The following is a 13,728-nucleotide window of genomic DNA, read 5'->3' on the forward strand; positions in this document are numbered from 1 at the left end:
CCGTCGAATCGTGGAAGTCAACGAATGGCTACGCAGGTGGTGTCGGAGAGAAGGCTTTGGATTCTTTGACCATGGCATGGTGTTCCAAGAAGGAGTGTTAGGCAGAGACGGGCTCCACCTAACGAAGAGAGTGAAGAGCATCTTCACAAGCAGGCTGGCTAACCTAGTGAGGAGGGCTTTAAACTAGGTTCACCGGGGGAAGGAGACCAAAGCCCTGAGGTAAGTGGGGAAGTGGGATACCGGGAGGAGGCACGAGCAGGAGCGCGTGAGAGGGGAGGGCTCCTGCCTCATACTGAGAAAGAGGGGTGATCAGCAGGTTACCTCAAGTGCCCGTATACAAATGCACGAAGCTTGGGAAACAAGCAGGGAGAACTGGAAGTCCTGGCACAGTCAAGTAATTATGATGTGATTGGAATAACAGAGACTTGGTGAGATAACTAACATGACTGGAGTACTGTCATGGATGGATATAAGCTGTTCAGGAAGGACAGAAAGGGCAGAAAAGGTGGGGGAGTTGCACTGTATGTAAGGGAGCAGTATGACTGCTCAGAGCTCAAGTATGAAACTGCAGAAAAACCTGAGAGTCTCTGGATTAAGTTTAGAAGTGTGAGCAACAAGGGTGATGTCGTGGTGGGAGTCTACTAAAGATCACCAGACCGGGGGGATGAGGTGAACGAGGCTTTCTTCCAGCAACTTGCAGAAGTTACTAGATCGCAGGCCCTGGTTCTCATGGGAGACTTCAATCACCCTGATATCTGCTGGGAGAGCAATACAGCGGTGCACAGGCAATCCAGGAAGTTTTTGGAAAATGTAGGGGACAATTTCCTGGTGCAAGTGCTGGAGGAACCAACTAGGGGCAGAGCTCTTCTTGACTTGCTGCTCACAAACTGGGAAGAATTAGTAGGGGAAGCAAAAGTGGATGGGAACCTAGGAGGCAGTGACCATGAGATGGTCGAGTTCAGGATCCTGACATGGAAGAAAGGAGAGCAGCAGAATATGGACCCTGGACTTCAGAAAAGCAGATTTTGACAGCCTCAGGGAACTGATGGGCAGGATCCCCTGGGAGAATAACATGAGGGGGAAAGAAGTCCAGGAGAGCTGGCTGTATTTTAAAGAATCCTTATTGAGGTTACAGGGACAAACCATCCTGATGTGTAGAAAGAATAATAAATATGGCAGGCGACTAGCTTGGCTTAACAGCGAAATCCTTGCTGATCTTAAACACAAAAAAGAAGCTTACAAGAAGTGGAAGATTGGACGAATGACCAGGGAAGAGTATAAAAATATTGCTCGGGCATGCAGGAGTGAAATCAGGAAGGCCAAACCACACCTGGAGTTGCAGCTAGCAAGAGATGTTAAGAGTAAAAAGAAGGGTTTCTTCAGGTATGTTAGCAACAAGAAGAAAGTCAAAGAAAGTGTGGGCCCCTTACTGAATGAGGGAGGCAACCTAGTGACAGAGGATATGGAAAAAGCTAATGTACTCAATGCTTTTTTTGCCTCTGTCTTCACGAACAAGGTCAGCTCCCAGACTGCTGCACTGGGCAGCACAGCATGGGGAGGAGGTGACCAGCCCTCTGTGAAGAAAGAAGTGGTTCGGAACTATTTAGAAAAGCTGGACGAGCAAAAGTCCCTGGGGCCGGATGCGCTGCATCCAAGAGTGCTAAAGGAGTTGGCGGATGTGATTGTAGAGCCATTGGCCAATATCTTTGAAAATTCATGGCGATCGGGGGAGGTCCCGGACAACTGGAAAAACGCTAATGTAGTGCCCATCTTTAAAAAAGGGAAGAAGGAGGATCCTGGGAACTACAGGGCAGTCAGCCTCACCTCAGTCCCTGGAAAAATCATGGAGCAGGTCCTCAAGGAATCAATTCTGAAGCACTTAGAGGAGAGAAAAGTGATCAGGAACAGTCAGCATGGATTCACCAAGGGCAAGTCATGCCTGAGTAATCTAATTGCCTTCTATGACGAGATAACTGGCTCCGTGGATGAGGGGAAAGCAGTGGACGTGTTGTTCCTTGACTTTAGCAAAGCTTTTGACACAGTCTCCCACAGTATTCTTGCCAGTAAGTTAAAGAAGTATGGGCTGGATGAATGGACGATAAGGTGGATAGAAAGCTGGCTAGATTGTCGGGCTCAATGGGTAGTGATCAATGCTCCATGTCTAGTTGGCAGCCGGTATCAAGTGGAGTGCCCCAAGGGTCGGTCCTCGGGCGGTTTTGTTCAATATCTTCATTAATTATCTGGAGGATGGTGTGGTTGCACCCTCAGCAAGTTTGCAGATGACACTAAACTGGGAGGAGAGGTAGATACGCTGGAGGGTAGGGATAGGATACAGAGGGACCTAGACAAATCAGAGGATTTGGCCAAAAGAAATCTGATGAAGTTCAACAAGGACAAGTGCAGAGTCCTGCACTTAGGACAGAAGAATCCAATGCACCGCTACAGACTAGGGACCGAATGGCTAGGCAGCACTTCTGCAGAAAAGGACCGAGGGGTTCCAGTGGAGGAGAAGCTGGATATGAGTCAACAGTGTGCCTTTGTTGCCAAGAAGGCCAATGGCATTTTGGGATGTATAAGTAGGGGCATTGCCAGCAGATCGAGGGATGTGATCGTTCCCCTGTATTCGACATTGGTGAGGCCTCATGTGGAGTACTGTGTCCAGTTTGGGGCCCCACACTACAAGAAGGATGTGCAAAAATCGAAAAGAATGGAGGGCAACAAAAATGATTAGGGCGCTGGAACACATGACTTATGAGGAGAGGCTGAGGGAACTGGGATTGCTTAGTCTGCGGAAGAGAAGAATGAGGGGGGATTTGATAGCTGCTTTCAACTACCTGAAAGGGAGTTCCAAAGAGGATGGATCTAGACTGTTCTCAGTGGTAGCAGATGACAGAACGAGGAGTAATTGTCTCAAGTTGTAGTGGGGGAGGTTTAGGTTGGATATTAGGAAAAACTTTTTTACTAGGAGGGTGGTGAAACACTGGAATGCGTTACCTAGGGAAGTGGTGGAATCTCCTACCCTAGAAGTTTTTAAGGTCAGGCTTGACAAAGCCCTGGCTGGGATGATTTAGTTGGGGATTGGTCCTGCTTTGAGCAGGGGGTTGGACTAGATGACCTCCTGAGGTCCCTTCCAACCCTGATATTCTATGATTCTATGATTCTATGATGTCTCCAGATTGCAAAGAGATTGTATCTTGGTGGAGTTTTCGAAACTCTGGCTTTCCCCACCTGTTACTTTAATCCGAAATGCTTCTCCGTGTGTCTGCAGAAAGGAGCTGTTCAATACCAATGTAGATCTGTTGCTCTGAAGCAAAGTCAAGGAGCTCTGTCGGAAACCCTTCAGACTGCAGACTGAAGGGAGGGAGGGAGGCTGGAAAACCCAACAGGAAAATTAACAAAGCAGAAGAGGCTGTTTACTGCGATTTCCATCCAGAGAGTTCGGTGTGCTACATTGTTTATAGACCCAGACCTGAAGCCTTTATTCAAAAAACGTACCTGTTGACATCAGGAGATTTTCCCAACTATGATACATGGGAGTACGGTGCACTAATAGTGACAAAGAATGAATTATATTTGGTGAAACATTCATCCACCTGAATATACATGATAAGGCTGGAAATCTGTCTGAAAAATGCATGTGCAACTGTGTGCCTGCTTTTACACATGCAATTACCATGATTATCTCTACTGGCAGCAAATGCCTTAAAGGTACCTAGGGAGACATCCACTCCCCTACCTCAAAGGGCTTCCTTTCAATCTGGGTGTTTATTTTTTGAGGGTGCAGCATTCCTGACCAACCCACTCATCTCACCTTTGACTGGAATGTGTTGTCTAAATACCAGTTATACTGTACGGCCTGGGAGCCTTCCTGCACAGTGGCTCTCAAAGCAACTTCTGTAGTGACATTCACTAGCTTGCAGTTTGTCTCACACCTAAAAGGAAGGCAAGACAATAGTTATGAACCAATAGATGACAGTAATCCCAGCTAAAAGCCCACCCTATTTTTTCCGTCTTTTGGACGGAATCTGCCAAACTCATGGGTTATGAGGCAGGTGGTACACAGAAGTCACAAACAGCAACATTTTCAAAAACTCCCAAGTGACTTTGAAGCCTATGTCCTGTTTTCAAAAGGAACAGAAGTACTGAGGATGTGTCTACAGTAGGGCTGTCAATTCATCACAGTTAACTCACGCAATTAACTCCAAAAAATTAATCGTGATTTAAAAAATTAATCACGATTAATCGCACTTATAACAATAGAATACCAGCTGAAATGTATTTAATATTTTTGGATATTTTTCTACATTTTCAATATTGATTTCAATTACAACACAGAATAGAAAGTGCACACTGCTCACTTTATATTATTATTTTGATTACAAATATTTGCACTGTAAAAATGATAAACAAAAGAAGTCATATTTTTCAATTCACCTCATACAAGTACTGAAGTGCAATCTTTTTATCGTGAAAGTGTAACTTACAAATGTAGATTTTTTTTGGTTACATAACTGCACTCAAAAACAAAACAGTGTAAAACTTCAGAGCCTACAAGTCCACTCAGTTCTACATCTTATTCTGCCAATTGCTAAGACAAACAAGTTTATTTACATTGACAAGAGATACTGCTGCCTGCTTCTTATTTACAATGTCACCTGAAAGTGAGGACACATGTCCTCTGGAACGGTGGTTGAAGTATGAAGGGATATATAAAGTGAGCACTGTACACTTTGTATTCTAGGTTGTAATTGAAATTAATATATTTGAAAATGTAGTAAACATCCAAAAATATTTAAAATAAATGGTATTCTATTGTTGTTTAACAGTGCGATTAATCGCGATTAATTTTTTTAATCGCTTGACAGCCCTAGTTTACACTACACATGCTACAGTGGCACAGCTGTAGTGTAGACACTTGCTACAGTGACAGAAGAGGGTTTTCTGTTGTTGTACTAAATCCACCCCCTGAAGAGGTGGTCACTAGGTCAGTGAAAGAATTCTTCCCTCAACCTAGCAGTGTCTACACTGGGGCTTTTGTTGGCTTAAATTCACATCTCTGACCAATGTAGCTCAGTCGACCTAAGTTTTAGGTGTCGACCAGGCTTTCGAAGACTAAGGGCAAGTCTACACAACAAAATTACATCAACCTAAGTTACAACGATACACAGCCCCTGCAGTAACTGAATTGGTTTTACATGAGCACACTACGCTCCTGGTCAGCGGTGCACGTCCTCACCAGGAGCGCTTGCACCAATTTAACTGCTAGTGTGTGGCATTGTGGGACGGTTTCTGAAAGGCAGCAACAGTCTATATAAACAATGCAGTGTTTACACTGTCACTGTGTTGACCTAACTACATCGATCTAAGTGCTATGCCTCTTGCAGAGGTGGAGTTATTAAGTTGGTGTAGTGGGCGAGTTACATCGGTGGGAGCTGCATTTTAGTGTAGATGCTAACAGTGAGGTCGACATGAAGCAGATTACATTAACCTAAGTCTGTAGTGTAGACCAGGCCTAAGTCTCATGAAACTTGGGCTCCTAAGGGCCATATTTGCAAAGGTATTTAGGTGCCTAAAGATGCAGATAGACCCCTTGGTGCTTTTGAAAATTGGCACATTACTCTCATTGATTTCAATGGTTGCAAGAGGAAATGTAGCAATAATAATGGGGAATAAGTACTACGGTTCCAAGGCAGACCTGATTTCTGGGTGCAGTTCTTGTCTGGCAGTCACGTACAGACATTGCTCGTCCTGCTTCTCTTCTTTTCCATGGTTTCTGACTATCGCTTGCAGGGTCACCGCTGAGTTTGGTGGGGGCAGGCAGGAAGGCGGGATCTGTGCCATGCTCTGGTCAGTGGGGATTACTTGCTGCTGCACACATTCCTGCCACCCAGGCCAGCAAGCCCCTGCACAAACATTTCCTTTTTAATGTTGGTAATAATATCTGGCTCTTCTGTCGCGATTTTCAGACGTAGATCTCAAAATGCCTCACAAGGGAGGCAAGCTTCTTTATCCCTATTTCACAGATGGGGAAACTGAGGCACAAAAAGGTGAAGTGACTTAACCAGAGTGGCCCACCTGCCCAGTGGCAGAGGAAAGAACCCAGATCTCCTGAGTCCCGGTCCAATTTTAAACCTTGATGCTTTTCATTGCTGCAGAAAAACCGAAGCCTCCCCCAGCTTCAGATGCAGCAGGCCTGCTTCTCCTCAGTGTAAAAAGGGGATATCATACTCTGGCAGCACTGACCCTCTGCTGTCAGGTGTTGGAACTCTGCTGGGATCTGCCAGTTAATTTTTGCGGGTTCATAAGACTCTGAATATGGGTCAGGTGGAAGTAGATCCACGGCTGAGGAGGCTCAGGGCTGGGGATACACATCTTGAGAGATGGAGCTCAAGGAGCAACCATCCCTAGGGAGAAGATTAGACTGGGGTCCATGTAGTAGTGTTGTGGAATTAGCATGAAGGTTTATATTTTGACTGTACAACGAGCATGTAGCTTTTGTTTAAAGCCAGGTGGGTTCTATATCCTCTTACAGTCAGACTGGCACAGCACATCCAGTATGATGGTGAGTTTACCATTAGGCAGCTAGCTAATGGGAGGAAAAAGTCAAAACATGCACTGCACATACCACATGCCCAGGTGAAGGTAGAATTATCCTTGTCATCTGGCCAGTCAAGGGTAACTGTTGTGAATGGATCCACGTGGCGACTAGGTTTAATGTATATTTTATTTTTCCTTTTGTCATCCTAAACAAGAAGTGAAAGTACCAATTAGAGCAGCAATGTGTGTTAACAGCTGTCTAACCTTTCATTATTTTATAATGAATAAGAAAAAGGGATTTGCAGTATGCTATTAGCAGAGAGAGCCAGGGCTAAAAAATTAGGCCCCAATCAGCTTAAATAATGGTTTGTCCACGATCATACAGAAAGTCTATAGGAGATCTGAGACTAGAACCCAGATGTCACAACTTCTAGTCTTGTGCTTGTAACCACCAGACAATCCTTCCTCTTACAATAGGTCACACATGAATAATGATGTGGTTTTTCTTTTTCTCAGCATTCTGACACATAATGGCTCTAGTCATAAAGACGAGTAATGTCTCCTGTTCTTCTGACATAGTTTCTGTTTTGAGTGAAGTCTGTTTTTAAGGGATACTGTTGTCTTGAAAATCATGTCCGTGTGAAATTCTATACTTGCTATCGTTACAAGTAACGCTTAAGATTATTACACTGCAAAGAAAACAAAACCATTATTTTTAATTAGTTTTTACAGTTCATTTAATGTTGTGAATTTGACTGCACTTAGGGTATCATCAATTTCATCCTTTACTCTCAGTAGACTGTTAGCTTCTCCTTTGCTGAAAAGATCCTTATAAATATCAACAGGGGAGCAGAAAAACCTTCAGAAACAATGTAAAAAGGCATTAAAATAAATTTGGGACATTCTATTTAATGAATACCTTCTCAGAAGCTGGATTTAAAAAAAAAAAATTTAGTTGACTTTTTAAAAAACTGTAAGAGGATTTCAGTCCAAGCATGATCAGTCATTGGGAGAAATGAGTTTTCTAGTCTGTTTATTTTTATTGGCCTGCTTTTACTAAGAGCTTTAGAACAGATCTAAAGACTGTATTTGCCTCAAAGATATGCAGTGTGGGTTCTATGATAATCTAACATTCTAGGAGCAATGCCTCAGATTTAGAGGGCCCAGTCATGTGATGTGCTAAGCTTCTCAACTGAAATTATAGTAAAGCACAAAAGAACAAAATTGTCAGACACATCGATGAACAAAATTTATTGGGGAATAGTCAACATGGTTTTTGTAAAGGGAAATCATGCCTCACCAATCTACTAGAATTCTTTGAGGGGGTCAACAAGCATGTGGACAAGGGGGATCCAGTGGATATAGTATATTTAGATTTTCAGAAAGTCTTTGACAAGGTCCCTCACCAGAGGCTCTTAAGCAAAGTAGGCAGTCATGGGATAAGAGGGAAGGTTCTCTCATGGATTGGTAACTGGTTAAAAGATCGGAAACAAAGGGTAGGAATAAATTGTCAGTTTTCAGAATGGAGAGAGGTAAATAGTGATGTCCCCCAGGGGTCTGTAATGGGCCCAGTCCTATTTAACATATTCATAAATTATCTAGTAAAAGGGGTAAACAGTGAGGTGGCAAAATTTGCAGATGGTACAAAACTACTGAATATAGTTAAGTCCCAGGCAGACTGCGAAGAGCTACAAAAGGATCTCTCAGAACCGGGTGACTGGGCAACAAAATGGCAGATGAAATTCAGTGTTGATAAATGCAAAGTAATGCACACTGGAAAACATAATCCCAACTATACATATAAAATGATGGGGTCTAAATTAGCTGTTACCACTCAAGAACGGGATCTTGGAGTTATTGTGGATAGTTCCCTGAAAACATCCACTCAATGTGCAGTGGCAGTCAAAAAAGCAAACAGAATGTTAGGAATCATTAAGAAAGGGATAGATAATAAGACAGAAAATATCATATTGCCTCTATGTAAATCCATGGTATGCCCACATCTTGAATACTGCATGCAGATGTGGTTGCCACATCTCAAAAAAGATATATTGGAATTAGAAAAGGTTCAGAAAAGGGCAACAAAAATAACCTAGGGGTATGAAATGGCTGCTGTATAAGGAGACAGTAATAAGATTGGGATATGATAGAGGTCTACAAAATCATGACTGGTGTGGAGAAAGTAAATAAGGAAGTGTTATTTACTCCTTCTCATAACACAAGCACTAGGGGCACCAAATTAAATTAATAGGCAGCAAGTTTAAAACAAAAAAAGGAAGTATTTTTTCACACAACACAGAGACAACCTGTGGAACTCCTTGCCAGAGAATGTTGAGAAGGGCAAGACTATAACAGGGTTAAAAAAAGAACTAGATAAATTCATGGAGGATAGGTCCATCAATGGCTCTTCGCCAGGATGGGCAGGGATGGTGTCCCTAGCCTCTGTTTGCCAGAAGCTGGGAATGGGCGACAGGGGATGGATCACTTGATAATTACCTGTTCTGTTCATTCCCTCTGGGGCACCTGGCATTGGCCATTGTCAGAAGACAGGATACTGGGCTAGATGGACCTTTGCTCTGACCCAGTATGGCCAGTCTTATGTTCTTAACCCCAATAAGTCAACAGGAGTTGATAGTACTCAGCAACATGAAAAATCGGGTTCATAATTATGTGCGTGGCAAATGTTCTTCAGGAAGTACTTTAACAATGAAGAGGTATTTCTTAGCATTTCCTCTTAAGGTTATACCTTTTGAACAATACTCACATTTGTCTTTCGGCTGTTTGCTTTGGATTTGCCTTTGTTCTGAGACAAATCTGTTAAATATAAAAAAGATAACAGAATGTTTTACTGCCATTTATGAGGCTGCCAGACAGCAGTGACTGAGCATTATGACTTAAATAAATCATGATTTGCCTGCAATCTGTCTGAAAGTCAGGGTTACAGGAATCAAACTCCCTGGTTATGATAAGCAGAAATGTTGCAATGGACAAAATAATAACAACAAGCAACTAATATATTATAAAGAGGAGGATCCTGATTCTCCTCTCACAGTGGGGCAAATCAGGAGTAAATTCATTGAAGTTGATGGAGTTAAACTGGTGCAAGTGAAATAAAAATCAGAACTTTATTTGTATTATTATGATCCACAGGAGCCCTAATGATGAACTGGGATCCCATTGTGCTAAGTAAAAACATTGAGCAAGGAGAGAGTCTCTGCCCCAAAGAGCTTACAGCCTAAGTGGGGGTGCAAAGACAATTTGAGAAAGAACCGTGGAAATTAAGGGCTCAGTGTTATTACAATAGCCCATTTGTTCACGGGATCGAATGTATCACTATCTTTACACTAGTAGGAATGTAGCTGTGACTTGAACTATCTAGCAGCATGTTATTTGTTAACAGCAGTTCACGTTATGCTGAGATTCAGGTATTACACAACATCTGGAGGTATTTCACAGGCCACATCTATAGCTAATTCTTTCTAGCACAAACAGCACATGTGCAATGTGTAACCTTATGTGGAGAGACCCCAAGCTGGGACCACTTCAAAGCCAGGGTAGCTCTCTTCATTAGACAGAAGTAATAAGAAGCTACTGGCCTTTTTTTTTTTTTTAAAGGATTTTTAAACTTGAGAAGGTTATACATTCTTGTATCTCTCACTTTATTTTTAAAGTGAATTGAGAGCTGGTAAGAGGTGCAAAATGGACAGTCCTTGGAAGTCCATTTTCTCACATAGGGCCTGATCCTGCTCTACTGAAGTCAGTGGCAAAACTTCCAATGGTTCTATAGTGCAACTGGGGCTGAATGAGACAATAACAGAATGAGTAGTGTCGGCTTCCCTGTATTGCGTAGCCAACATGCCTTCTCCCCTATATAAGGGGACACCTGAACTGGGTGAGGAGCATGTTTTTACTTCTCCATGCCTAGTCAGTCTCTTGCCTCTCTACGGAGATTAGTATATATGTAGTATATATGTAGTATATATATTAGTATGTAATTAGTATATATGTAGGCTCTGGTTTCTTTCCCCAGAGTGTCCAAGAGGATTATCAGCACTGGCTCTGGAGGGAAGCAATTATTAGAGTCGTATGTGCAGACCATGCAAACACTCAGTGCAGTGAACTGATTTATTGTAAAGGGTCACAGAATATGACTGCAGACAGCAGTGATAGGTAAGCATTCTTACCTTCTTTAAGAGAATTGTTGGCCAATACGGTGATGCTCCCAATCTCCAGACTCATGTTCGAGAAGGCATTCAAAGCTAGCACCTTGACCACAAACGTACCTAGGAAGGACAGGGTGCCAAACGTAGATTGGGCATTAGCAGCAGCAGTGCACTAGACCTACATGTTTGAGTCATAATATCCAACTTTGTGTTCCAGGCCTTCACGAAGAAATCCTCTTCCTCCCTTGTGAATTACTAGGCAATGCTGGAATAAACTACCTCTTTAAAATAAGTTATTTAGGGGTTATTTGATCATTGAGCTCTTGGGATTTTACAAGAATTACAATTATTGGCCCATAAAATTCAGTCAAATTAGCTCCAGAGGAAAGAACTCTTTCTTCTGTCCCTCTTCTGAGCCTCCAACTACAGTCTTATTTACACCAATTCCAAATCCAGAAAACAGCTCAGCACCTACTATCCCAGGGTATTGTTAACAAATCCAGGAACAATGTAACCTGCCTGCTTCCAAACTGAACTTCACTGGATCCCAAACTCCACCAGGTTCTAGAAAGAAAAGGAGTACTTGTGGCAGCTTAGAGACTAACCAATTTATTTGTCTCTAAGGTGCCACAAGTACTCCTTTTCTTTTTGCGAATACAGACTAACACGGCTGCTACTCTGAACCCAGATTCTAGGGTTCTGTTAACACCTTGCTCTGGGTGAGTAAGCAGCAGTGGGAATTGAACCTGTGACCTCTGAATCTAAAAAGCATAAGCTTCTCCTGCCTGAGCTAAAAGGCAAAATTTACTGTTCACCAAGCTGTGGCAGACTTATCAACCTCTATGCGTGGCCCAGCCACCACTAGAGGGGGAGAGAGCACTACAGTTAGTGGGTGAGTGTTACACTTGCAGCTTTTTACAATACCCCCACGAGGGAGACAGAATAGCTGGAGTCAGGGCCAACAACAACCCTTCCAGTGTGATTGCCAGTCCAAGACGACTCACATCAGAGCAACTCCATCCAGACAATGTGGCTTCTGCCTCAAGTCTCACTCCGAGTCTGTTAGGACTGTCCCCTCGCTCTCCCTGTGAAATGTGCTTGCACAGTGTGTGCCCCTCATTTGCCTTGCAGATACTGTGGGGCCCCCTCCAAACTCCAGGTACCAGGCAGAACACTTTAACTGCACTGACTCACATCAAGAGTTTGAAAGTTGTGCTACCACTGTCATGATACGAAGCCTGGTGTACAATGGCTTGCAATGCCAGAAAGCCCAGCTCTGGTCATTACCAGGCACTAATGCTCATGGGCAGACACAGCTGCTAAGTGTTGGATCTTGTATCTGTTAGAAAAATAAAAGACTGAAGGCCCAGTTCTCCACTTTGTTACACCAAGTTTGCATTGACCTGACACCAGTCAAATCATTGGAGTCACACTGGTATAGAACTGGCCCTGAGCCTTTAGGCTGCACAAAAATAACGGCTTGTATCAAAGAAGTGAAAACAGAAAATATGTATCTGCACAGCAGCCACACAGAGAGCGCAACAAGCTGCATGTCCCACCCTACTTACAGACACACAATAAACCTCTTGTCAAACTGAGACTTGACAGTAACTATTGATTTGCCTTCTTAAAGAATTATAAAGAAATATTAAAGGAGAGAAAAAATACAGTATCTGCTATGTGGCCTATATAGCTCTGAAACAACGACGCTCGTGTTTTCTATGTAGGACACCTTTCCGTCTATCTGAACTTAGTCTGTGTGCAGAGACAGCCGCTATTTTGTTCTCAGAACTGCTGCAGCCTGTTGCAAAGGAGATACAGACACTGCTCTTTCGCATGGAGCTTTGACTTTTGTTCTTTCTTGCTTTCCTTAATCTAAAGTAAAAAAAAAAAAATTCAAACTCTTTGTGTACGGGAAAAAGTAACATGCTAGTGAGCTGTACCTTCAGAATGAACAGGAATACTGTATATTCTAGGTTCTCCTTTAGGGCTGTCTTTCTGGTGAGAGTAAGTTTCATTAGACCCGACCACCTCAAACTTCAGCTTATCTGGTGCACCATGAGCCACAGAGACATTTATTTCCAGGTCTTTTCCCATTTCCAGTGTGTGAGAGGCTAATGCAGCCTGAAGACTGGATATAGGTTCAACTAAATGAACAACAATGCTTTCAGAAATCTCGGACGTTGTTGTGTTGCTGGTTGCCAGAATTTCCAGTTGATGCACCCCTGGGCCAATCAGCTGCTGAGAGGTACCATCAAGCGTCAGATTGTGAGGGACAATTCCTTCCTTTGCGCTGGAGTCAATCAGAGTTGTGTTGTCAGCTGTTACAGTGTAGGTCACTCCAGTACCTGGAAAGTAGGATTTCAGAACTTAGTCCCAGATCATCCAACTCTACCTGTTCCGTGTCACATTCAGGGGCATAAATAACCAAGCTGGGCAACTATTGCAACAATGTTCTGCAAACATTCATCTCAGTTTTTAAATTCATTCACTTCATTTGTTTTTGTGCTCCTTTTGTGGTTGCTTTTTATGATTATTCTAACAAATGAAGGAAGGAATGTAAGGTGAAACAACAAAATTCAAGCAAATAATATTGAATTCTTAATCACGAGCATGTAGACTAGAAGCCTTATTCTAAGAGGTCTGAACACCCAGTTAAGGACTAGAGACGTGCCATGGGGCATGATCCTGCAAGATGCTGAGCACTTTGGCCCTGATTCAGCAAAGCACTTAAGCACATGCTTAACTTTAAGGCTCTGAGTATTCCTGTTGACTTCAGTGGGACTTGTGCTTAAAGTTAAGCACATGCTTATGTGCCTTGCTGGATTGGAGCCAGAGTGTTCACCCGGCTCCCTGGCAGGATCAAGCACTATGTGTCCAGTCAAAACAGCATGAATATTGATTATTGAAAATGTTCAACACAAGCTGCAGACCAAGAACCATTTATAGAAATTATTCCATAAATAATTTTGAATAACAAACACATGATTTAGTTGGGGATTGGTCCTGCTTTGAGTAGGGGGTTGGA

The 13,728-nt window shown here is 42.9% G+C and overlaps 1 protein-coding gene across 1 annotated transcript in view; it reads right to left on the reverse strand.

The window, feature by feature from the left end:
* The window catches only part of PKD1L3 (polycystin 1 like 3, transient receptor potential channel interacting), a 74,109-nt gene that overhangs the window by 39,682 nt on the left and 20,699 nt on the right, over positions 1 to 13,728 (reverse strand). The window contains exons 7-13 of the mRNA XM_077831427.1: positions 12,644 to 13,048; positions 10,722 to 10,820; positions 9,284 to 9,351; positions 6,626 to 6,743; positions 5,696 to 5,903; positions 3,812 to 3,932; positions 3,229 to 3,370 (exon numbers count right to left, since the gene is read on the reverse strand). Of these exons, the coding sequence (XP_077687553.1) occupies positions 3,229 to 3,370; positions 3,812 to 3,932; positions 5,696 to 5,903; positions 6,626 to 6,743; positions 9,284 to 9,351; positions 10,722 to 10,820; positions 12,644 to 13,048 (1,161 nt within the window). The remainder of the gene's footprint in view (positions 1 to 3,228; positions 3,371 to 3,811; positions 3,933 to 5,695; positions 5,904 to 6,625; positions 6,744 to 9,283; positions 9,352 to 10,721; positions 10,821 to 12,643; positions 13,049 to 13,728) is intronic.

This window comes from Eretmochelys imbricata, chromosome 12 (assembly GCF_965152235.1).
Source record: "Eretmochelys imbricata isolate rEreImb1 chromosome 12, rEreImb1.hap1, whole genome shotgun sequence".
Taxonomy (NCBI): Eukaryota; Metazoa; Chordata; order Testudines; family Cheloniidae; genus Eretmochelys; species Eretmochelys imbricata.